Source organism: Archocentrus centrarchus, chromosome 15, assembly GCF_007364275.1.
Source record: "Archocentrus centrarchus isolate MPI-CPG fArcCen1 chromosome 15, fArcCen1, whole genome shotgun sequence".
NCBI lineage: Eukaryota > Metazoa > Chordata > Actinopteri > Cichliformes > Cichlidae > Archocentrus > Archocentrus centrarchus.
Window position 1 is genome coordinate 4,733,631 of NC_044360.1, and position 25,573 is coordinate 4,759,203.

At 40.1% G+C, this 25,573-nt stretch overlaps 1 protein-coding gene across 1 annotated transcript in view; it reads left to right on the forward strand.

Moving 5' to 3' along the window:
- The window catches only part of LOC115792920 (protein kinase C epsilon type-like), an 88,663-nt gene that overhangs the window by 58,365 nt on the left and 4,725 nt on the right, over window positions 1–25,573 (forward strand). Inside the window, exons 11-14 of the mRNA XM_030747556.1 lie at window positions 6,324–6,478; window positions 22,308–22,446; window positions 23,405–23,593; window positions 25,365–25,511. Of these exons, the coding sequence (XP_030603416.1) occupies window positions 6,324–6,478; window positions 22,308–22,446; window positions 23,405–23,593; window positions 25,365–25,511 (630 nt within the window). The remainder of the gene's footprint in view (window positions 1–6,323; window positions 6,479–22,307; window positions 22,447–23,404; window positions 23,594–25,364; window positions 25,512–25,573) is intronic.

Genomic DNA, 25,573 nt, shown 5'->3' on the forward strand with positions numbered 1-25,573 from the left:
CTTTTGGGCTGTCAGACACTGGGAGAACATGCAAACACAAAGGACCCAGCCAATCAGCAGGTGAACCTTCTGTGCGACTAACCAGTGCACCTGTCCATCAAAGTACACATGTGGCTTAAAGACCAAAGTAGCTTCACCCATCTTACTTTCTTCCTCCCATTCTCCAATTATCCTCACATCCTTCTTTTGCATCTTTCTCCCTCCATCCTCCTCTCCTTGCCTCCTAATGTGCTGCTGACATGTTCTCACTCTGTCCACACCGTGCAGATGTGCGGGCGGTGCTCGCACATGTATGAATGAACAGTGTCATCACGGCACTGTTCTGTTGCTTAGAGACAGAAAAAAACACCCTTCACACACAGAATCGTCAGCCTCTTCCTCCAATTCACAAACACACAAACACACATGGTGCACAGTACACCTGATCACGCCTTTTATAGGGACCTGACTTTCCTGGAAGTCTGTTTCTCATAAAACTAATCAGTCGGTTACTTACATTTTTTTTCTTCTTTTGACCAGTGAAAAACAAGCTTTTCTCCTCTTTTTTTTTTTTTTTTTTTTTTTTTTTTTAACGGGAACAAGGTGTAAGGAGATATTCTGTGGGAGAATCAGCAGCCCACAGCATGCATTTAACTTCTGTCAGAGAACTACAGTGAGGGTGAATTTGTGTGTGTGAGAACAATAAACACACACACACACACACACACACACATTCAGGTTGCCCAGCCAAAAATGTGTCAGTCTTGAGAAGTGGAGAGTTGTTCTTTATAAAACTACAGGCATTAGTGGAGGTATGTTTGCTGTTCTTGGGTTGCAGTTCAGGCATACACAAACATGCAGTTTTATACTTGAAAGGACCCTTACTGACATAATGCATTCCTTAGACCCAAACTTAATGCTTACGCACCCAAACTTGTGGTAGAGGTGGGAGGTCAGAGAGCGTTCATATGAATTTGCCTTTCATGTGTGATAGCATAGTGTTTTCTTATATAGATATTTTCTATAAAAAATATCCTGTTTTCTTTTTTATACTTACTGCAAACAGGGAGGTTGCAGAGTGATGTCTGGTGGACAAACTGTGCAGCATGAAAACATGTGACTGAACATGTTTCTGCTTTTTCATTTTCATTTGTCGCAGTTATTAATGCCAATACCAAAATCCGTTGAGCTCTAGTGTGTTTTTAGAACACCAACATGGCCTTGGCCACACTGCCAAACTACTGGGTGACTACGACCGTCTTTTCATATACAGTGTATGCTGCATGCGTGTCCGCACAGACACACACAAGTTGACAGCCTGCTTGCAGAACGGTAACCTGCTGTTTGGAGCCAATCACTGATTTCTTGGCAGGATGATGAGTCTGGATTTTGTGCCAGAGCCAGAAAAATACACATGCAACATGTGATGCAGATATCAGGAATGATCAACATTCCTGCAGGAACTGTAACTCCCATCCCAGATAAAACTAATAAATAAATAAATACATACACATTGGCCTGTATCACTGCTGTCTGTATGTTTATAAACACGTGCACTGATACATATGATTAATAAATTAGATGGAAGCTTATGGAGACTCGAGGGATGAAGTCAAGAATGTTCGTACTTATTTGGCTTCTGTATGTTGGATTGATTAAACCGCAAACTTTTTTTGAGGAAAACCAGGTTCAGTGGCCACACACAAACACCAGGCGCTGTCCTCCAACTGCAATTATTTCCTGTTGCAAGGAGAGAAAAAAAGAAAAGTCCTGCTCTTCTCTTAAAGGCAAAGTCCACAAAAATGTATAAAAATAGACATAGAAGGATGAATCAGAGTTTTTCTAAAGACTGATTGTCACATCTGGGGGGAAGAGTTGGGTCTCGGAGTTATAGCGCTGCAAGAACACTGATTACCGCAAAACAAACTCGGGCTCCAGATTCTGTTGAATAAAATCACCGAGTGAATCTTTGCTGGTTGCCTCTGTGTGGTAATGACCAGCAGCCAAACGGTAATGGCTCATAATGTTCCGAGGAAAATAGGGCAGCAATTGAGTTTTTTTGTTTTTCGTGCACGGACAAAAGTTCAAACCCCCACTTGTTGTTTTTTTTTGTTTTTTTTTTGTTCCCAGTTTTGACTGACTTTGGTGAAAGTGTTTGTTTTAGCTTCATGTCAGCCGTTCATATTTTCAGCTGAGGAGAAGCAGTGCGTTACAGCTAAGATTTCAACAACCGGAGAGGTGGAGAGTAATTCAGTGGATGAACTCCTATTATCTAACATTTATATAATTAGATTAGGATCTCAGTTTTAAATTATTGTAATTTAATAAGCAAATACAGAAAGACTACACTGCATACATTTGACATTTCTTTTTTCTTTTATATATATATATATGCACACACATGTATGTGTGCTTGAGCGTGTGCCACAGTAGAGACAGTATGAGGTAATGGTTTGGGCTTATATAAGATGCAAGTTACGACTTGTTCAACATACATTACAGCAGGCTGGCACAAAGAGGGCACATACACACAAACATCAGACGCACAAAGTACACAAAGTAGTCGGATAACCATCAAAATGTTATTGTCTGCATTGTGCAGTGGATCGTCTGGCCGTGCGCCTCTAAAACATGCGCTGGATTTGTCTGTATGTGTGTGTCTATGTGCGCGTGCCCGTGTGTCAGAAATGGGAAGCCAGTATCTGTACATTTGTAATTACAGTCAGGAAATGTTTATTCATGTTTGATTGGGTGGGACCAGCTGGGACTTTGGGTACATTTAAACAAACTATTTCAACATCCTGTTTAAAGTCGCTTTCAGGAGGAGCGGAGGGAGGAAAAAAAATTCTCTCTGAGGAGGACCGTTGGCCACTTATATAACACTGAAATGTTGAGGCCTTTTTTAAACTGATTGCAGAGGGGAGAAAAGATCCTGAGGGCAGTTTTAAATATACATAAGGTGAAATCAGTGAGATCATCCACACAGACCTGCAGCTGCTGTGGGCGAACAGCTGAATTTACTTTGATCAATTCAGACCGAACAGAAGCAAAGCTGCATTACAATACACAGAGTGTGAGCGAATATCCTGAAACCTCGTTTTGCAAGGGGAAAAGCTTGTTAGTCATTGGTAATTTGGAACTCACAGCAGTTAAAAAGGATTTAAAGTGTATTAGTATAGTCCACGCTTGATTGTGACCCCTTTGCATCACATTTTAATGCACTGTGTGCACCCATTTACCATCAGATTTTGACATATTAGGCAGTGCTCCACTATAGTCTATTGCCTGAAAAGGAAGTATGACATAAGAGGGCTGGAAGTGTGGCGCTAAGCTAAGATGACCGGATTTCAGGTCCTGTCCACCATGGATTTTCAAATCCTGTTTGAATAAGCCTGTAGTGCCAATTCAGGCAGGCCATGGAGTGAAGTACAAGCACAATCGCAGCAGGTCAGTCAGTCTCAGTACAAATATTTGCTTCGAAATAAAATTGGACCTCCTCATTCACTTACATTTTCTGCATCTCTTAGAAGAAAAATAATCTTTCAGTCCATTCGTGGTACCTGCAAGATGTCAAATTATCCAACAGCTGTGAGATCCCTCTCTATTTAGCCCGTAACATTTTGCATACAGCACAGGTGCTGCCACTTTGGAAAAATAATTGCAGATAACATGTCTGTTGTCCAGTGTGTTGACTGTTTTCCTGAAGTCTTTGTCACTCACTGTTTTATTGGAAACATATCTTTGGGCAAATTGAGTGCAGTTGCACCAGTGATTTCAGTGCAGCTTTGATTCGCTGACACACTGTACAGACTCGCTTCCGTGGGTGTCTGATTTGATGTTGGACCGTTCACATTAGTAACCACTGCATTGTTTTTCGTGGTGGTGCTGTGTTGCTTTGAGGCAAAGACACAGCTCGATAGTATTCTTTGCGTATGATTTTTCCTCAGTAAACATCACTTGCCTTAAATCCAAAGAATGATGATCCGCTTCAAGGGAGAAGCTCTTCCCCTTCAGTGTGTCAGACTTTTGAATTTTGTTGTATGTCTGTTTTTTAACATAGGGTTACTCGTCCAGACTAGTCCGGGAAAGGTAGAGCGTAATTTGCTTAAAATTGATTCTGCGGTCCTGACTGACTGTAGCAAGGACCCTCACCCTTGGGAAGGTTGCCACTTGGGATTGCTGAAAAACTAGTTCATGCATTTATCACTTCTAGGCTGGACTATTGTAATTCATTATTACCGGGCTGTCCTAAAAGCTCCTTGAAAAGCCTTCAGCTGATCCAAAATGCTGCAGCTAGGGACTACTACTACTACTTTTGACCCTGTCTGGATAAGAGAAACCCAGTGCTTGTTGCTTATAAAGTCATCGAAGAGATATGCTGTAGTTACAGTCACTCATTAAGGCCAAATGTAGGGATGGTTTTCCATGATGTTTTTCCAGGTGAATGTTTCCCAAACACACAGCTAGCAGCGGCTGCTGGGTGCATGTGATGAGCTAATGGTGCAGATGCCGTATAAAGCCAAAAATGGGCAATATTTGTGCTTAATCACTGTTCTGTAGATGCAACACAATCACAAAATTTGCACTTCACAAACATGCACAAGTATGTTCATGCAAAAATAAAGGGCTTGTCTACACCCATTTATGGCTAATTGTGTGGGAGAGGAAGTTGTGGTTGTTTGTGCAGCCAGTTCTTGCAAGAAACAGAACTTTGTTACATCTTCATGTAATGAAAGACACACATCAGAAGAGTTTTTGGCATAAATCTGTACTTTGACTAAATGCACCTTCCACCTGCACAGACTCCGTATACATACTTCCTGCGTCTGAGTTTCAACCTTTGTCATAGTTTACAAATCCTATATGTGCTTCACAGCAGGGGTCCTCCTTTACTGTGGTGGAAACACAGAGGCTGTGGCTCTGTGACATACGTGTGTGTGTGTGTGTGTGTGTGTGTGTGTGTGTGTGTGTGTGTGTGTGTGTGTGTGTGTGTGTGTGTGTGTGTGTGTGTGTGTCACCTTAACTGCTAACGATGTGAACCCCGGGGCCTCACACAATGGCTCTGGTGGACTCCTCCTTGTGTCTTATATACCCGGCTGTTTATATCGCTGCACATTCTTCCTCTCTCTCTCTCTCTCTCTCTCTCTCTCGTTTCCTATATGAAGAAAGCAAGCTGGAATTCAGGAAGGAGGCCATTTGTTTCCCCCTGGAGCCCATTTTCATTACCAAGAGAATAGCGCTCAGAGGGCTGGTCTACAGCAGTGTGTGTGTGTGTGTGTGTGTGTGTGTGTGTGTGTGTGTGTGTGTGTGTGTGTCACAGGAAGTGGTCCTATGGAAGCAGAGACAATCGGTGGTTGTCACACAGCAATCTGTTGTTTTTCTTTCTTTTCTTTTTTTGAGTTTCAGATAAAATCCAGTGTGTTTTTTTTTTTTAAGTGGGTGAACTTTACAATTGAGTTGTTCTCTCTGAAAGATTAATAGTGTGCAATACTTGATAATATAATAATATTCAAATGTGACTGAAATCATGTAAATTACACTCATTACCAGCTCTGTATTTTTATTCCTGGCCTCTCCCAGAGTAGCTTTGCATGATTAACAGATCAATATAATCCTTATTTCTCTTATAGTGCATTTGGTTTGGTGCAGGCCTTCAGTTCGACCTCTCTGTGAAACGAGCCGTTTTTCACTTAATTCTTCCTCCCTTTAAGCCAGACTCCTTTTGATTGGCTGCTCCTTGTAAACAAAACAGCAGGTGGGTGGGGTTTCCGTGCTCATAGCCCGGGCAGTGTACCTGAGATGATCATATCAGAGACTCCATGACATCATACAGAACCAAGAGTAGAAAAAACTCTGGGAGTTTGGCATGCTTGAAGCCTGACATTTTGACTTACAGAGACTTCATTCACTGAGCTCATTATCTGAAATATTATGAACATCCAGCAGTGTAATCACATATATACAACAGAACATAAGGAAAAAATAACAGGTCCCTTTTAAGATTACAAAAAATATAAAATAAGATTTAACCAAAAACTAATTATGATTAAAATAAGTTTTGAAAATGTTTAAAGATGGGTGTATCCAGTACAATTCATTTTAATGATTATATATAATGTATTCTTTTAAATAGGTTCTAGTTTATGAATAAATATTAAAGCAGTAGTTTAAAATGAGGGTTCTGCTGGTGCCACGTTTCATTCACAGCTACCAGCATCATTTTACAATGACACTGTTAAATGATGCTGTTACACAGCCTGAAGCTGTGTAACAGCATCATTTTACAATGACACTGTTACACAGCTTCAGTCTGAATAAAGTTATTTTTCACTGTCTTCCGGCAGGACCGCTTGTTCTTCGTGATGGAGTACGTAAATGGAGGTGACCTGATGTTTCAGATCCAGCGATCGAGGAAGTTCGATGAGGCGCGATCTCGTTTTTATGCCGCCGAGGTGACATCTGCCCTGATGTTCCTGCACCGACACGGAGTTATTTACAGGTAACCGCGATCAGGGTGTTTAAAATGTCAACAGGCCTTCACGCCTCTATGGTTTTGTTGGATTACACAGTTTTTTTGTGTTTTCGTGGTGCAGTGCCACATTTTAGTCGATGTAAAACTGTTTGAGGGTAACTAGTATTCTGTTGGGACTTCTGCACATTTCACTTAAAGCCTTTTAACTTTCCCTCCTCCTTTAATCATTTGTCTGTGAAGCATGAACATGCTGCTTGTTTGATCTACAGGACCCATAAAAGGATTCCTGAAAAACATCAGACATGAGCTCAGTATTAATTTACAGAAGTGCTGTAAAATTAAATAAGTTAAATAATAAGAATTTGTTGTGGTCATCTTCCTTAACCCTTGAAAAACGTCCTTTCCTGAAATGTACACTGGTTTGAACTGATGTCAGAGTGCCCCCAACCTAACAACACATTACATGTTTCCATTGTTTGTGAAGTCAGTGGGTGATTTCACAGAATCACTGAGCGTGTGATTTGTGAACTTTGTTGTGAAACTGCTCAGTGGCTGCACAACATTAAGTTGGTTTGATGCTTCTGAGTTCACCTGCTGGTTAGAAAATGCATTTAAAGGTCTTTAAATATGTACTTTTGAGTTTCCAAGTTAGAAAACACAAGCCATATATTTTACCAATACTGGTACAATAATAATATACATACACTGTATATACAAATCATAAACTAATTTAATATTTGTTTCTCTATGCCAGTGGCTCTGGACAGGAACCAGTCCTTTCGAAATTTGCAACTAGGGTGCAAAGCAACCATTTAATTTGACAAAAAAGCTGAATAATAGTCCTTCTGTGTGGAGTTTGCAGGTTCTTCTCGTGCTTAGCTTGGTTTAACTTGCCACTGAAAACTTATAAGGTGGACTGTCTTGTCTTGGTCCATGAGCACTGCATGGTGGAAGCTGACTGTTCCCAATGCTTAAATTCAGAGAATGAGTGGGAATTAATAACTGTGAACTTTATACAGTTTGTCCTGAAAATTTTCTAAACGCTTAGGGACAGCAATTTACTAATTTATTAGCCGGTAATGGCAATGCTGGTAACTCCATCCACCCCTATACACAGAAGTGTGTCCCAGTAAGGCACATCCAAGACATTGGATGTTTTATTGCTGTCAATAAGTAAAAATATTTTGGTTTGTTGCAAAATAACTGTAAAGCTGTGACTCTGATCAAACTGAAATCTACTTTAACCCTTAGGAGATCTTATTTTGCGTTTTTTTTTTTTTAATTTGCCTGCCATTTTGTCTGTGCTGATTGAACATAACTCAAACTTGCCAAAGGTTAATCATTTTCAACAAATTTTAGAACTGTCAAATCAGTTTTTAAAAATAGCCTAAATTAGCTTAGCAATTCAAAAAGTCACACTCGTTATCCTAGGGACACAAAATGTCCCATTCAAAACCATTGAAAATGGCATTTTTGATCACACGTTTATCTTCACATAAACCAATGCAATCTTTTTCATTAAGATTTTATTTTGGACTACTGACTTTGAATTTTTGATTTTTATATTTGTCCACCAGGTGGCGCTACTTTTTTACCATTCAATGCATGCATCAAAATTACACACTTTTTACTGTTTTCTGCAAGGTTTTCTTGCTCCTGAAATAAGAAGTGTGTGTCACTATTGATGTTGGATCATCGTGTATGTGTGTATATGTGTGCACGGGCATGCACGTGTGTGTGTGCGCGTGTGTGTTATGTCCAACTTCAAGTCTTTTCTCTTTGAAGGCCAGATTCTGCTTTATAAACCTAATTCAAGAATAATAAACAATGAGGGACCTTTCAGTGCTTCAAAGAGGCCTCAGCAGCAAGAACCAAAACAAAATTGGACTTTGTTCTGGTTCTCGCTCAGGTAGATTATGCACCTGCACTGCAGCCATGGCTATAAGAATGAACAGTAGTGCAGGATTAGCCCTTTTGGAGATGACAAGATTTTACAGCACATGGCATGGTGTTTACAGGTCAAAAAATGAAGAGACAGATAACCATTCACATCGATGGGCAATTCAGAATCACCAAATGACTTATCCCTACAAATTGCATGTCTTTGGACTGTGGTAGGAAGCTGGAGTCCCCTAAGAGAACCCACACATACATGTGGATAACATGAAAACTCCACCCAGTAAGGCCCCAGGCAGAAGGTGGATTTGAACCCAGGACCTTCTTATATTCTTGGTGTGTGCCAACAGTGCTAACATTTGCACCGCCATGTTCCTCTCCTCCGTAAAATGTATTTTATGTAAATTATTTTAGTTATTTGGATGTTTGATAAAAAAAAAAAACAGTGGCGGTATGTAAGAATACTGGCCTTTGAAGGGTTAAAATACCCAAAAATATATGTAATATTTGATATATTTATTTCAAGCTGAAGTAGTTTTAAAAGACTGGATCATTTAAAGTGGAAAAAATATTACTTTATAATATTTTTACAACAGTTTTTGGGTAGAGGACAGTATGTGTCCTTAGGATCACGAATGTAAGTTTTTCACAAAACCTGATACTGTAGAAAAACAAATGCATGAAAAAGAATGTTGATGCCAATCAGTGACTCATCTCAGGGCCTAATAAAAATAATAATCCAATAGTCCCCAAAATACATTTTATGGAAATTATTTGAGTTTTTTAATTTTTGTCCATGAAAAAAAGTGGCACTGTGTAAGTAAATGGGCCTATAAAGGGTTAAAAATCTTCAAAAAGTATATAATATTTGGTATCTATGTGTCAGGCTGAAGTAGTTTTAAAAGACTAGATCATTTAAAGTGGAAAAAAATATTACTTTATAATATTTTTACAGCGGTTTTTAGGAAGAGGACACATTTTGTCCTTAGGATCACGAATGTAAGTTTTTTAAAGGATCTCCCAAGGGTTAATTTAGTGCCAATTAAGAAGTGGTATCATGCTAAACAAGAAGAGTGAACCTGGTAAATATTTACTAAATGTCAACATGTTAACATTACAATAACCTAAAAAATATGAACCTACAGAGTGTTCAGCCTTGATTCTGTTGACCAGTTACATTTGAGCAGGCTTTGGTTGCTTACAGGTATTTGTCAATGTGATGATTTAGCTTTATATTAGCATTTGTAAATATATCTAAACAATGTCTGGATCACAGAACAGGATATATGTTGTGCACCATACATATATCTATTTGAAGCCCTGAAAAATTTGCTGATGGCTCCCTCGTAGGATTTATTTTAATGAGCATGTTAGCATTTAGCGGGCAGTTACATTTCCTTTGCGTGCCATGAATATATTTGATAGAGCTAGATAAAGCTACTTAATTGGCTGTTGACTCTAAAACTTAAGAGTCTTTTTGATGTTTTTTTTCTCACTTCTTCCCCCTTCGTGCTAAACTCAGCTCTCACTCTTCTTTCCTATTCAAGTGTAAAATTTTCACTAATCTGCATTTGTACCCATGAGTAGAACCATCACTGTTGGGCTGCACAATGTTGGCTTTTTGGGGAACTGAATGCAAACACATATTTGCAAGTTGCATACTCCAAATCCTTCACTTTGCATAGCCAAATACCTACACACATGCACACAAACGCGGTACCATGAATTCTGCTTCAAGCCGCATTCAGATAGAAAGCGTTTCACTCGGTGCGCATCACTTTGTAGCTGATACTTGGCCGCTAGTGGACATCCGTTTGGGGAGATAAACCTCTAACGTCTCTCCACTTGTACCCAGTCACTATTGAATATTTTACCTGTTGATGGTATAAGTCATTGCCTGGTTGCTGTTCCTAGTTTCTTGTGTGGAGTGTGACCACTTTTTAAGAACGACCTTCTCATGACCCTGGAAGTATTCTGCACTCATCTGCGAGTTGAGATTACCTCACTGTCCTTTTTGCTCCAGGTACTCTCTGTCTGTGTGGACCCATTCAGTCATAATATCATTGTCAACCAATAGGAAACACGCAGCTGGTCCCACAAAAGACGCACACAGCTTGAATCATAACACCATTGTGATGGATGGAGTCTCAGTTGGAGGCTCCAAAAATATCATTTACTGAAGAAAAGTATGTTCTTCTCTCTGCTCTTTTCCCCAATGAATGTGAAGTTTAATTGGGTGTTTAGATTCTCGCATCATGCAACCTGTGCGTGAGTTTACATGTGTTTATGTCATATCATCTGTACCATGTTAGCAGAGAGAATTTTTGTTTATGGCATTAAGTTTCCATTTCTGTCAGACCTGTGTTTAAAACACAAACACGCACACATCTGTACTTATGGGCTTGTTCATATAAAACATTCTCCTTAATTGAAACCTCACAGTAACTTATCGAGCTAAATCTAAACTAAAAACCAGGTCTCTTTGGTAATCCTTGGACAGAAAAAAATTTGCCCTCACTCTCTAAAACTGTCCCTACATTCCCCAAGTTTTTAATTGAACATCCATCCATCCGTCCATCCATCCATCCATCCATCCATCCATCCATCCAGGTCTGACTAGTGGTGAGATGTACCTCACAAATGAGCGCCTTGACCCATCTCTGAACCAAACAACCTTCAGAGGAATCCAGTTTCCACCACTTGTATTTGCGGTCTTACTCAGTTACTGGCTAGAGCTCTTGGCCATAATTTCCATTTGATTGATTGATTGATAGATAGATAGATATTGAAATTATGTTCTTCTCATCTAAGAGCAGATCTGTGAATGTCATCCTCATAAATTAGAGCTTTCTGTCACATTTTAAAAAATACTCCCACTTTCTAACATGTTTACATGTACTTTTCATAAATAGTTCATAAATACTAAATACATAAATACTTTATGACAACGCTGCTCACAACCATCAGAAACATATCTTACTTGGTGATGACAGAAATCTGACATGTTTCTTTCAAACACCCCCCCCCCAGTTTGCAAACGACAGAAAAAATACTCAGAGTTGAGACATGAATTTAATGATTGGGACACATTTCTGATAAATATATTTCATCCATAAGCCAAACAAGATTTTTCTTTTTTCTTATCGTTATCTTAAGAGCTGATTGTTCCAGAACATAAAATTTCATTGCAGCAAGAGAAGAACAAAGAATGTTTTAAAATTTGAGAGGAAGGTTTTTCCTTCCTCTCAAAGGTTTTTTTTAAAAAATGGTCAGTATTGAACTCTAGAAGACTATGAGAAATTGGCCAAACTGTCAAGACCTTGACAGTCTGGGGATTGTCGAGGTCTTCGTTTTTTTTCCTCTCAAAGATAGAGAAAGAATAACACAACAACTTTGACTGAAAAAAAAAAACCTACACAGCCCTGACAACTCCACCCTGGCAAGGTCAACCACAGAGTATTGGAATAGGAGTAAGTTTCTATTCAGTGTCTGATCCATCCTTTTATTGGTGTCTCATGGACTATTCAGACTGAGCATAAATTTCATATTTGTGTCTCTGAAGTCTCAAAAAAGCTTCAGAATCTCAAAATTAATTGTAATTGATGGGTTAACTTATTTTTTGTTAACATACTTTACTGAATAAATAAGGACTTTGAAGAAAGTGATCCGTGTCTCAGTTTGATAACTGTGTGACTTTTTCTGCAGCATTTAAGTCTGGATAAGTACACTGGATACTTTTGGATGTTAAATATTTTGTGCTCAGCCTTTGATTGATAAAAAAATTAACATGTTCATACAGGATAGCTGTGGGTTCTTAAAAATCGTACATACAATTTCACTGATAAAAGACCTGTGGATGGGTCCTAAATCTTTTAGTCCTGTCACCAAAACAATTTCAGAACACAATGCTACTATTTTTGCCCCCTCTACATATCTAGATCACACAGTGCAACTGCATTGTTAAGACAGTTCTATTTTTGGAACAGGCTCCAATTCAGAAGATTGGACGAAATGCACAAAAAAAAGCTCTTTGCCAACTAATAAAAAATAAGCTGTTTGTTAGTCGACAGGAAAAAGGAAAAAGCTACTTTCAGTCTGGGTAGTTGCTTGCTTATCAAGCAAAAAGTATGGCTGGTGTTTCAAACTTATGACAATAGGATACAGTTTAGGAATCATTTGAACAGCATTCATAAAATTGACCAAATATTTTAATTTTACATTCCATTGTTTTTTCCATGAATTTAATTTAAAGTGGTGTTTGAGTGGTCAAACCTAGCCACCTGAAAAAGAAAGGGTTTAAGTAAATCCTGACTGGTTCCATAAGAATTAAGAGGGGAAGTACTGTAGCAGCACACTGCAGTAGCAGTGTGTGTTAACACAACACCACAATCTTCCCAGGAGTGTGTGTCCCAGCAAATTTACCATAAGCAAAAACATGCAAAAACCCAAGAACTATATCTTGGACTCCACAGTTCATGACAGTGCAATTAGAAAATGTGATTTAGATAGACCAGCCGAGAGTGGAGCTATCTGGCCCATAATTCACAACTCTGCCTTAGGCGAAGACTAAACATAGCCTATCAGCAACACCTCATACCAACTGTCAAGCACAATGGTGGAGGGGTGGTGATTTGGGGTTGTTTGGGGCGCCTTGCAGTCATTAAGTTGACCATGAACTCCTCTGTATACCAAGTATTCACAAGTCAAATGTGACGCCATCTACCCGACAGCTAAAGCTTGGCTGAAAGTGGTTCATGCAACGGGACAATGATCCCAAGCACAGCAGCAATAAATAAATAAATTAATAAAAAATCAAGGCGTATCAATGGTCCAGTCAAAGATGTGAGAGAATGATAAAGCTGCCGAATCGCGGAATATACTTACGTTTTCATAGGACTGCAGAGTCCTGTGAAAACGTAATTTTTTACGTGACTGTATTTAAACCTGTAGACACCCTGTCAGAGCAGACACAATAGTTTGATATCATGTCAATTACCAGCCAGTGAGACCAGTGGCTATCTGGTAATCGGTGCAGCTCTGCTCATAACCTCTAAGCCTATCAACGTGATAAACATGAGCTAATGCCAGTCTAAACTAAAATAGCAGGCTGATAATGCAGTTTCAGTTTATTGTGAAAACCTCTCACTGAACCCAAACTCTATGACTTTGTTAATGATACCTGATAAATACAGCAGTTGTTTTCAAATCAGGCACCCTGGCTCGTTATAATGTGAGAACCTCCAAGAACTATAAGCCTTTAATAGTCTAATTAACTGGTTCCAGTCCTGGCATTAAACACTGGGGGTATTATTAAGTGCAAAAAGGACCACCACTGTTTTGGAAAGGTGTCTTAGTTGCACCAAAACATGTCCCTAAAAAAAAAAAAAAAATTGCTTGTGTTAAAATTACATATCAGATATTACAGTAAATACTGCATTAACATGAGATGTGGTTGTTTGGGTTGCAGTTTATCCCGGGCCTGCAGATTGTGTGTATGTGCACGTTTACCGTCCGTGTACCTGCCCCTCAAAGCCATGAATACAAAGTGATGGGATGAAATCCGCACAAACACACACAAACACGGGATGAGCAGAATGGATTTGCTTGTGTATTATGTGCCCTGAAATTAAAGGTCAGTTCATGTGAGGGATGATGGTAAACTCCAGTTGCACAATACATATTCTTCCTGTTATTCTTCCCTTTCTGTCTACCAAGCACATGCTTTTGGGGGTTCTTCTTCAAAACCCTATTGAAAAAAATTACTCAATAAATCCTAACCATCAGTTGAATGAGTGCTGAACAATAACGGTCGCAGGAAATGGCTTTAAACATTCTTACTTTGTATGAATCCTGTTGTTTTGTTGCTGCAACAGTTCATTTCCGCCAGAGGGTTTAATAAAGTCTCATTTTGTTTTAGCTGATCACAACATTGCCAGGTATGCTTTCTTTGTTTTTAATGGTCTTCAGACAGCATGAAATATGACTACCATCAGCTGACTCAAAGGAACAACAGAATGGAGGAACTGCTTTATCCCCTTTAATGCAGCTACTGGAAAGAAATTCCAACTCTTCGTTGCTGCTTTTGCCTTTAGGTCAACGTGACAGTGCTTAAAATGTTATTTTATATTTTTTTTAACATCGTCAGTAATTAAGCATTAAATTAAAAGATTTACAAAATCAGCTGTGCTTTATTAGAAAAACATTCATTTTTAACCAGAGAGAATAACCAACAAAGAAAAGAATGGTTATTAGAGCTTTTAATCTGCCACAAAAGTTTGCTGATTCATAAGATGGCATTGCAGACATTTTTTAATTTTTATTTTCAGCTGTAAATATTTGTTTCTGAAGTTCTGTGAAAAACCACGCTCTCGGAGCATACCCCAAATAATCCTCCTTTCTAAAACAGGAACAAGACTTCCAAAATTGACTTTTATTGAATACGACTGGTAAATGGACTCGTTCTTATGTAGTGCTTGGGGAGAGCAAGGATACTTTGGCATGCAGCCCGGTGCAGCCAGGAATCAAACCGCTGACCTTCCGAGCAGTAGGTGACTTGCTCTACCTCCTGAGCTACAGCCACTTACAGACAGGGTCAATTCAGTCGATTCAGGCCTGGAAGTCTTGCAACCCCCCCCCCCCCCCCAGTGGCCATTAAAAAGAATGCAGGAACCAGAACAGAAATAAGCAGCAGAAAAGTTTAAAAAAAAAAAAAAAAAAAAAAAAAAAAAAGGGATATTTTGGGATCAGCCAGGGAACCACCAGGAGGTGGTCTCCTTTGGCTCAGGCTCCTCAGAAGGATTTGCAGGCTTGGGTTCGGCTGGCTGTGGAAGCTCTGCAATCAGTGTTTTGTTAGAAAAACATGGGTTGTCTGGCTTATCCTGAGCTGGCTTCACCACATGAAGCGCAGGAACAGTCCAAAGTCCCTGAGCTGGCCAGGACAAAGGCAGGTAGATGGAGAAACACTCTCTGGCCAGAGTGGAGAAGCAGTCTCTGGCTGGGGCCCAGCGTCAGTAGACACAAGCAGAGAGGTTGGCTCAGGTTCCACACCGATATCAGATATTGAGTTATTAAAGAAAAGGTGAACCTTTAGTCCTCCAAAAAAGGCAACAGAAAGCAGAGGAACACTGTGGAAGGGCAACAGGCATCATGGCAAAGGGCAAGGGGTGAACTGAGGCTATAAATGCACAAAGGCTGATTAGAGGAATGTAGAACAGGTGGGTGAACTAACAGGTACAAACACTCAAGAGATAACAAGATGAAGGAAGTAAAACTAGATGCAAGACATAAGGGATGATAGACTACCAAAATAAAACGGGAAGTAACATAACACGAGAACATCTAACAGAGACGGGAACTTACAGTAACAGACACGGGATCACAAAAGGCAGCTAAGGTTATCTGTAACTAAGAACTGAGGGCACAAATAAAAAAAACAATAAGGAACAATACAAGGCATAAAACTCATAAGCAAAGGAAAATAATAATTTTAATAATTCCAAACCCCAAATGCCGGGTCTAAAACATGAGAAACAGAAAGCTGAATGTATTCTTGATCCAGTTTAAAGTTCTGGATCTGATGGGACTGTAGGAGGTATATGAAATGAAAAGTAGATGACTTACAGAACAATATGTATTGTTAATGACCCAATGCATAAAATTGTGACTATGTAGAAATATGTTAAGAAAAAGGACACAGAGTCAATAAAATTCTTTTTTTTTGAAAGACAGCAACAAGCTGTTGATTAAAATAAAACACATATTTACACATTTACAAACAGAGGATGTCAAATACAGATCTACATTTTTTTTTTTTTTAATACTTCTGTTTTGTTACGTGGTTGTTTTGGATACATGATCTCAGACAAACAAATGTCGCGTCCTGCTGGTGCCTGCTCCAACGGGACTCATTGTTTCACACAGCTTGTGTTACAATGGTTTTATTAATGAAGGGGGAGGGTCCAATCATGCAGTTTCAACTGTGTGAACATGTCTGTGTGTTTCTTTCAGCTGGCACAATAAAATCCAAATCAGTCACCGGGGTTAAAGCCAAGAGCTCCGAGCTTTATTGTCCCGTGTTTGTTTTTTGTTGGTTTTGGCCTCATAATCATGTATTAAAGCAAAACTCCACCCATGAACGGTGTTGTGATGCTAGAAAAATACTTCTAGAAGATGCTGAACCCTTTTTTCTAGTACACTGATTACTATAGAGCTTCACTTGACAATCAGACGTATGTCCATGTTTGGCCATTTTTTAAGTAGAGTATCACTTTAATGCTTTATTGCTTTCATTAGCCCTTAGGTCTATCTGAATCTGTCATTTTTGGGAGATCTAGATTCCGAGGTTTAGTGGACGGCTCCAGCTCATTTTCATGTATTCTAGAAAGTAATTTTCCACAGAGTTTATATCACAATCATAATGGAGTGGGTATTTTTGTTAAAGTTGCTGGCTCGCCTCCAGAAAGAATTCATTCCCATTCTGAGGTCAACCTGACTCCACTTGGCGTTTGCTAACATTGAGATTAATGGTTCAGTCTTTCAGCAGTGTTTTCTCAGTCATGCTGTTTTGATAGTGAATATTCCTCTGTCAGGAATATTGGCAGGGATGCACACACATTGCGTGTTAATTTATGATGGCTGAGTTGACTAAGCTACCACTCTGTCTCTCTCGCCACCTATTTCTCTCACTCTCTCTTGTCCCTGACCCATTTTATTGAACAGAGGAAGATGAACAACAAGTGTTTTGGGAACATTACGTCCCGGCCCTCTTCCTCTCCCCCCACCCCCCCGCCTCTCCTCGCCATCTTGTTTTTTCTCCCGTAAGCGTCTCATCTATGCTCCCATCACCACCACCACCACCACCACCACCATCCTGCACTCCTCATAGAGAAAGAAATATTTTTAGACTGCAGCACACGCTCCGTTCTTTTCAACTTTGTTATGTGACCAAATGGAAGGTAATGTTTGGAGGTGATACTGTTGACAGAGCAGGTTGAGACTGGTTTAAGAGCAGATGTGTATCTGTGCAAAGTAAACGTATGAATATGCACCACAGTTTTTAGTAAAACACCACCACACGATATCATACAATAAAGACGTAGATGTCATCACTCAAAACCTTTTGAGTCAATAACATGTGGTTATTTCCTCTTTCTTGTTAGCCATTTTGTCCATTTTAACCTGCATCACATTTGTATTAGTTCTGTGGTTGCTTTATGTGTACACTAACTAAAACTCTAAGATGTTAGAGGTGTGTTTTTATTAAAATAGAAACACCAGAGTGCAGGTATTGTATACTCCCTGGTGACCTTGTTAGATGCACCTGTTCAACTGCTTGTTCAACAGGTGGGTTTCCAGACCACTCGGTCAAAGTCCCGTTCTGATCACTTGCTCTGTGCACAGACACATGTGCACTCTCCTGCACATGTGTCTGTGCCTTCAACTTGAGCATCAGTTATTTTGTGGCCGACTCAACCGATCACGTTCCCGTCCTGATTCAACACCGTGCGGCTCGATCGCTACAAACTCGCCCTCTGAACGTTGCTGTTTGGCCTCAGGGTTAAAGCTGAAGACCCAGATCTTTAATTAGGAGTGATTATTGCAAATTCACACAAACAAGTGGTAAGGAAATGACGACCTGGGAGTAACCAAAAACAACAACAACAACTGAAATAACTGAAATGACTTTTTTTTTAGTCCTGTAGAGCAGAGGTCCAGAAGACTGATGTCATCTGTTTTTGTGAGCTCTGCACTGTCCGCACATCTTTTCTCAAATATGGCAGATATATTCATGTGGGGTCAGAGAGGATAAGTTAAGCTTGGTGATCTGATTGAATATCCGATTTACCCCAAAAGGGTAAAAATAGCAAATTTGCACACATTTTGCTCAATTGCAGAAATGCTATTGAGTTCCATGATTATTGGGAAGAATATATTGAATACGAATGTAGTTTGATTCAGTGTGAATCAATCCTAAAATTCTGGTGATTACTGCTAATGATACCTCTGTTATTAAAGAAAGTTCATCTTAATATCTCTGCTGCTGGCTGATGCTCCCCGTGATGCTCCAGGGTTTCACAGCACCTCAGGGTCTCCGTGACCCTATATTTTTTTTCTTATGCAGATCTTGAAATTTTTAAATTAAGCTTAAAACTCATATCTGATTTAAGCAATGCAGTGTTACAGCACTCACTGCCATCAATGTCGTTTTCATAGTTTTTCAAATTAATTCTCAAGTTTATTGATTTTAATATCCTCCCAGCCTCAGTTGCCTCTCATGCTGTGATTCCACACAGAGAAAATATACAGTTTGTGGGTGTGTTTGTGTGTTTGACCAGATGTGTGTTTGGAGCATATAGTCACATAGACGATGGAAGGATGGGGCAAGAGAGTTGGAGAGAAGGGTTAGCTGTCACAGAGCATAGGGCTTGCCGCTGGGGACGTAATGGAAAAATCACTCAAGATTACCATGAAACACAGGAAATGCTCTCAATTGGGCCTGATTGCCGTGTGTGTGTGTGTGTGTGTGTGTGTGTGTGTGTGTGTGTGTGTGTGTGTGTGTGTGTGTGTGTGTGTGTGTGTGTGTGTGTGTGTGTGAATAGAGCCCCTGACACTGCGAGCAGAGCAGCTCCTGTTTATTGGCAGAAATCTTTGAGCATTATTACAGTTCCTCCAACAGAAACTACAGCAGCGATTTCTCTGGAAAGAAAGAATATGATGTTATACTGATTTAGAATTTCTGTTGGATACAACAAGGTTTTCATCAGAAATTCAATCCCAGGAGACTTTTCCATATTTGGACATAAATTGCATGGGAGCATCAAACATTTCTAACATAATTTTGGAGTGAAGCTAGAGGACGGGTGCTTGTATCAGTGTCCACCTGTCAATCTAGTGGCCATGCACCTAATTAGGGTTGGGTAATATAACCTCAAAATTACAGAATGATATTTCAAGGAAATTTGAGAGGACAATATTTCTAATTATATAGAAAACAGATAGTGAACAGTGTTTTATGGATGCTTGCAGCTTGTAGGCAGCAGTATTTATAAGTGCAGTTAAATGGGGGGGTGTTTTCTATCCAATTGTCCAATGGGCTGCTGTCACTGATGACACATTAATTTGAAGTGTGAATCTACTGAAACAAAGTGCCTGCAGCATCAAAGTGCAATAGTAGTGACCCAGCATTATGTCCAGTGGTAGTTTTTATACAGTGCTTTTCTACTCGAGCACTCAGCACACTTCACATGTCTTCATTCGCACACACATTTCTACATCTAAGTGCTTTCTATCTAACATTTACACACAAGCACACTCCAATGAACGCATCAGGAGCAACTCAGGGTTCAGTATCTTGCCCAAGGAGGAGCCAGGGATCAAACCACCAACCTCCCGATTAGTAGATAAGCTGCTCTAACTCCTGAGCGACAGCTATGCAGTGATACAGCATCAGTCAAATGCAAATGTAGCCTTCTTAGTGTTTTCCCTTTAAATTTTAAGTAAAGGTTTAAAATAGCTGCTTAGTTTGATAATAGCTAAATTAACCTGTTTACATCTGAGTCATGTATCACCAGTTGCTACCACCTCCTCCTTTGTAGCTTAGTTGTATTCGATGGTGTGTTTTTGCATCAAGTGTGCAACACATCTGTTGTTTCCACCTTTAGTGGGAAAAGTTGTCTTGCATATTTTGCAAAGTACTGTGCTTTGTCGGAGGTTGCTGAAGGAGATTTTTACTTTTTAGGTACTAAATTGTCATGTCGAGGCAGACACGCAGCTCTTGTGCTCAGACACGTTCAGGCTTTTCTCGTTATGCGCACCAGGGAAAGAGAATGCATGAAACAAACTGAGCTTATCTTTGGAGCCACCCCCAAGTGTCCATTTGAGGAACTGCAGTGTGAAGTGCACTTCCTTTTTTTTTTTTTTTGGTTACCATGCAGATTATGAACTGATAATGCAGCTTTTGAAGTAATAAATACATTTGAATGTGAAATCTCTAGTGAATGTTTATTATTTTTTTAATAAACTAGCTCAAAGCCCAGAGACATTTTAATTTAAATCCAGTCCAGGCCTGCCGTGCATCCATTAACATTCATAACACCGTAATACTTCCAATAATTAACAGAAAGACGTCATTACTTGTGATAATAGTGGTAAGCATTTGTGCAGAGAATCAGAGCTTCATGATGAAAACTAATTTTTAATCTGCACTATATAATTGGGGATATAACTAAACTCACAAAAGATTACATACATTTTGCCTATTTTCTGGTTTGCAACATAGATTATCATTTACACCCACTTCTGATCCCACAGAACATTTTCACATTAATAAATATCATTCCATTAGTGCTGCTGAACACCTGCAGCCACTTAATATTGAATTTCCTGCGGCGAGGTGATGTGCAATACAAATATTAACGTCAGCGGCCATTTAAATTCAATCAAAAATGCATTAAATTCATATGTGATTTTTGTGCCTTTCCGCAGGCAGTTCAGACTTAATGCGCAGGGAGACGCCTGCGGGTGAGATATGCAAACAGGCAGGGGGTCGCCACTTTAATTTTTCATCTGGAAAAATATAGAACAAGTGCAGCTCTTTGCGGTTTCAGTGTGCCTTTTGGCAAGGCACAGTGCCCGGCTCTTCAGCAGGACAAAACTGTGGTTGTTCTGGGCGGCTCCGGCTGATGAGCGTTTATGATCTGCAGTGGATTTCAGAGAAATGAAAGCAAACATTCATCAGCAGCAGAAAGCATAAAAAAAACGCACAAAAAATTTTTTGATTTCTTGGCAAGAAAAGCTGAATGAACATTAATCACGGAACGAACGTGAAAGCACATCTTTGCTCGATCATGAAGCATCATCTTCTCGTGCGCTTCGTTTCTCTTCTCAGCTGAAAATTAGTCCAACTTAAAAAAAAAAAAACTAATATGTTGAGTGTTTTCTGTGACCTAAACTTGACTCCAGTGTAACCGTTATGCAAAAACCTGGTTAAAGCCAGCTGTCAGGCCTCGCTGCATTTAACATATCACGCTAGTTTTCACATCAGCATAGCATTCATGCCTTAACTTTGCACAAGATCCAGATACCTTTCATAACCACTCTGACCTGTTAGATTACTGCCAAATACCTTACATGAGAGTAAAATATATGAGTGTTGTTATAGACCATAACAAAGAAGAGCTAGATAGAAATTTTCAATGTGTCCCTTACATTTTTTTTTTAATGTTCTTTCTATAGTGCAATCAATAAAGCAGATGCATTAGCGCACAACACGATGGTGCAGAAAAGAACAAACTTTTCAACAGCGAGTCGCAGCCGCTCTCACGCAGGATTGTGCAACTCCCTTTTTTATTTTTGGGGCTTACAAAAACAGAACACTTGCATAAGCTCTCGACCTGAAGCACGCACGCTCCGTCTCCTTTTTGGCTTGTCAGGGCGGCTGTATTTATGAAAACACCTCGAGCTGAATGGCTGCAGTGGCTGCATCGAGGACATGTTGACATTTTTGTAGCGATCAACCATCAAGCCCAGAGCGGCTGCATTCATGACCGACCTTGTCATCTTTCAACACTGCTGCTCTTATCTCTTTGACTCCTTCATTTTCTCTCTTTTGCCTTTACGTGCTCCTCCTGTTCAACCCTTAACTTTCTCTCTTTCCCCAGGTCTGCCCCCCCCCCCCCCGTCTGTCCTCCTCCCGTTCACTGTGTGATGGGAGTGATTTGATTTCTCAAATATACAGTCTTTTGTGAAACAAGGTGCATGATATAACTGGATATAACTAACATGAATAAGCTGAAAACCCTGTGTTTGCTTTCAAAGTCACTGTAAATAAATATTTACTTCCTCTATTCCTGAAATGCTTTTTAGCGTGCGTGCCTGTATTTGACTGATCTTTCTAAATATGGAAATACTGTAGCCATACACCACAAGCCTGTCCTTATTTATCTGTACAATCTCTCTGCAGAGACTTAAAGCTGGACAACATACTGTTGGATGCTGAGGGTCACTGTAAGCTGGCAGACTTTGGGATGTGTAAGGAGGGAATCCTCAATGGAGTCACCACCACCACCTTCTGTGGGACGCCAGACTACATCGCTCCTGAGGTAAACCCCAAAACACTCAAAGGGTGCATAAACAGACGAGACATCCTCTTACAAGTTTGTAGCTTAAACACTGAGCTGTGATTAGACAGGTATTGTCGTAGCCTCTGCAGCGGTGGCGTCTGTTCCACAAAAACTTGGCCATAACTCGAGAACCATGTGACCTAGGATGTTCAAATTCACACCACAGATGCATCAGCTAAAAAGCTCGGACAAGTTCAGATCTCGGCGATCTTGACCTACGGGTACAGATCAGAGGTCAAGTTTTCTGAAAATCTTGTGAACACTATAACTCCATAATGATCTCACCTACAATGTCCAAATTCATACCATATATACCGTTTAAGCGAGACCCATCAAACTTTACACACTTGTTCACTGTCTTTACTATAACAGCATTTTCCTCTTGCTGTAGCCTGCCTCGAGTGGTCATTAGAGGAACTGCACTTTTTGGCCCTTGCATTCGCTTCATTTTGCTGCTCCAGAGGTTGCACCTGAGTTGTTTCCATATAGTCTCTTCCACCTTCAGAATAAATTCTTAGAACTGCATATAGAAGCAAAGGTTTTATTCACAAAAAGTCTTAACCTTTTACTCCTCTATTATTTAAGCCTATGTACGAGAATGACAGGTTACCCTCACATACATGATACATGTGTTAAAATGTTTGCATGTGATGTTTTAGCATATATTTTACTTAAATACTGTAAAGATGTTGGTGTAATGCACTTTTCGCTGTCTGACTACTGTTGAGACCTACATTTAATGTTAGTTTGTCTTTCTTATCTACCACAAGTTAAACCGTTATAGCTAATCAATCACGGTTGTCATCAGCCTTCAATAGTTGCCTATTGACTGAAGTAAAACCGACTTGATCTGGAAAGGAGCTATCTCCATTTAGATGACAGACAGTTTCAGTGAAATATTGCTGAGTGTTCTGTAAGTCTTTGTTTCTGTGTTTAGATCCTCCAGGAGCTGGATTATGGTCCGTCAGTGGACTGGTGGGCGCTGGGCGTGCTGATGTACGAGATGATGGCCGGACAGCCACCATTTGAGGCCGATAACGAAGACGACCTGTTTGAGTCCATCCTCCACGATGACGTACTCTATCCGGTTTGGCTCAGCAAGGAGGCCGTGTCCATTCTGAGAGCGGTCAGTTAGCCAGAGGCGCTTTGCTGTCCTGTGTTGTTTGTGCTGTTGTCAACATTTAGCAAATTAGATGTGCTGTCAGGGCAGAAATGCTGCGGTTATTTAGCAGTTTTATTCAGCTGAAATGGAAACCCTTTACCTACACAATGTGCTAGTGTGGATACTTCTGGTCCAGACTTTTGTGGAATATTTCGAAGTTTCAGAACAAACTCTACATTCCAGCAAGATAATCAGGGTGGCATGGTGGCATGGTGGTTAGCACTGCTGCCTCGCGGCTAGGAGGTCTGGGTTCAAATCCATCTCGGAAGAAATCAAATTAACGACATCAGCAAATAACCTTTTTTATCTCCTTCTTCTGAGTCCTTCCTGACTCCCCTTGTAGTTTTCCTTATATAGTTCTATATTTATTTTTAGTCCTTGCTCATACTGTCTATTTTGAGCCCTAAAACTTGCATTTTATGAAGGAATCAACTAAAAATGATCACAACTGGACACATGGCTCGAGGAGCCGGTCACCTCCTGTTTCCCTGCTTTTGTCTCTTTTCACATGCGAGCGAGGATGCAGATTTTTTTTCCTCAGTGTCATTTGCTGATCCATGTTTCCTGTTCCTTCACTGGACCAACATTAGATAATTCCCTCTCTATTGCTTCTGTCTCTGTCCGGTATCGGTTGTGTGTGCAGCACCGCTTGTACATTTGTGTATTTGTTCATCCAGTTTTTCCATCACAAGCCTTGCGTTTACCTTGGCTGTGGGTACAGTTGGACTGCAAAGCGTTGTGGGAAAGTGTGTGTGTTTATGTTGGACAGTGTCTTGGACTTTGACCGGTCACTTGACCGGCACTACAGGCTCTGATTGGACATTTCATCAGCTGAAGGCCTTTAAGTCACATGAGCAGCTTGTGTGCTGCTGCTCCACTGGTGTTCAAGTACCATACATATGAAAATCCTGAAGACAATTAAATGTGGAAGCAATGGCTCCATTGCTCTTAAATATCATTTGGAAGAATAATAGGTCTTTAATGCTCTAAGAGCCACGATTTTCCTGGTTCGAGACCAGGAGTAGGTCAGGAAGGTCTTCCAGTGTAATAATCTGCCAAATTAACCCCCCCCCCCCCCCCCCCGCGAATCAGGGAACAGCCAAAAGAAGAGGTTGGTTAGCATCGTTGGTTGCAGCTGATATGTTATATGACAAAAAGAGAGAGATTTCCTTAATATTAATACCCAAAACAAAACTGTGGCTCAAAGCTTTGCCGGTACCAGTGGGATTCGGGTTAGGTGCTACACCACTGCCCACTTTGAATGGATAGGGTGTATTCAAAGCTGAAAGTAGCCCAACAAGGGCTTTTTGCTGATAAACACTGTTGGTGATTACACAACAGCAGCAATGGGAGTTGGAACTTTCCAGTATATCACCAGGTAGCTGCAAAACAACTGTAATGCCAGAAATTAATTTTAGTCAGGAACGCAGTCAAAAGAAGATTATTTCCATCAGTAGTAATTTATATTTGGCAGCGTGGCTTCATTCTGGGGAGCAGCAGCAAGAGCCTGAAAAATAGAAGGATTTTACATTTTTCTTTCTTTTCTGCAACAGAATTTCCTCTTAAACAGTTTTTACAAAGACATTCTTGTTAATCTCCAAGCAGTAAATCTCCATCTTTACCACATAACCAGATCCTTAAAAATGATCTGTATCTTTCTCGCTCCTTTTCTTTTTCTTTCTGTATCTTTATCTCTCTTTTTTCTTTTTTTCTTTTTTCCTCTGACATTTCTCAGTTCATGACAAAGAGCCCTAACAAGCGTCTGGGCTGTGTGGTGGCACAGGGTCTGGAGGAGGCCATTAAACTCCACCCGTTCTTTAGAGAGATCGACTGGACGCTACTGGAGCAGAGGAAGATCAGACCACCTTTCAAACCTCGCATCGTGAGTTCACACACACAACAATGAAGCAACTTTTTTTTGGGGGGGGGGGGGTATCTGTGGAC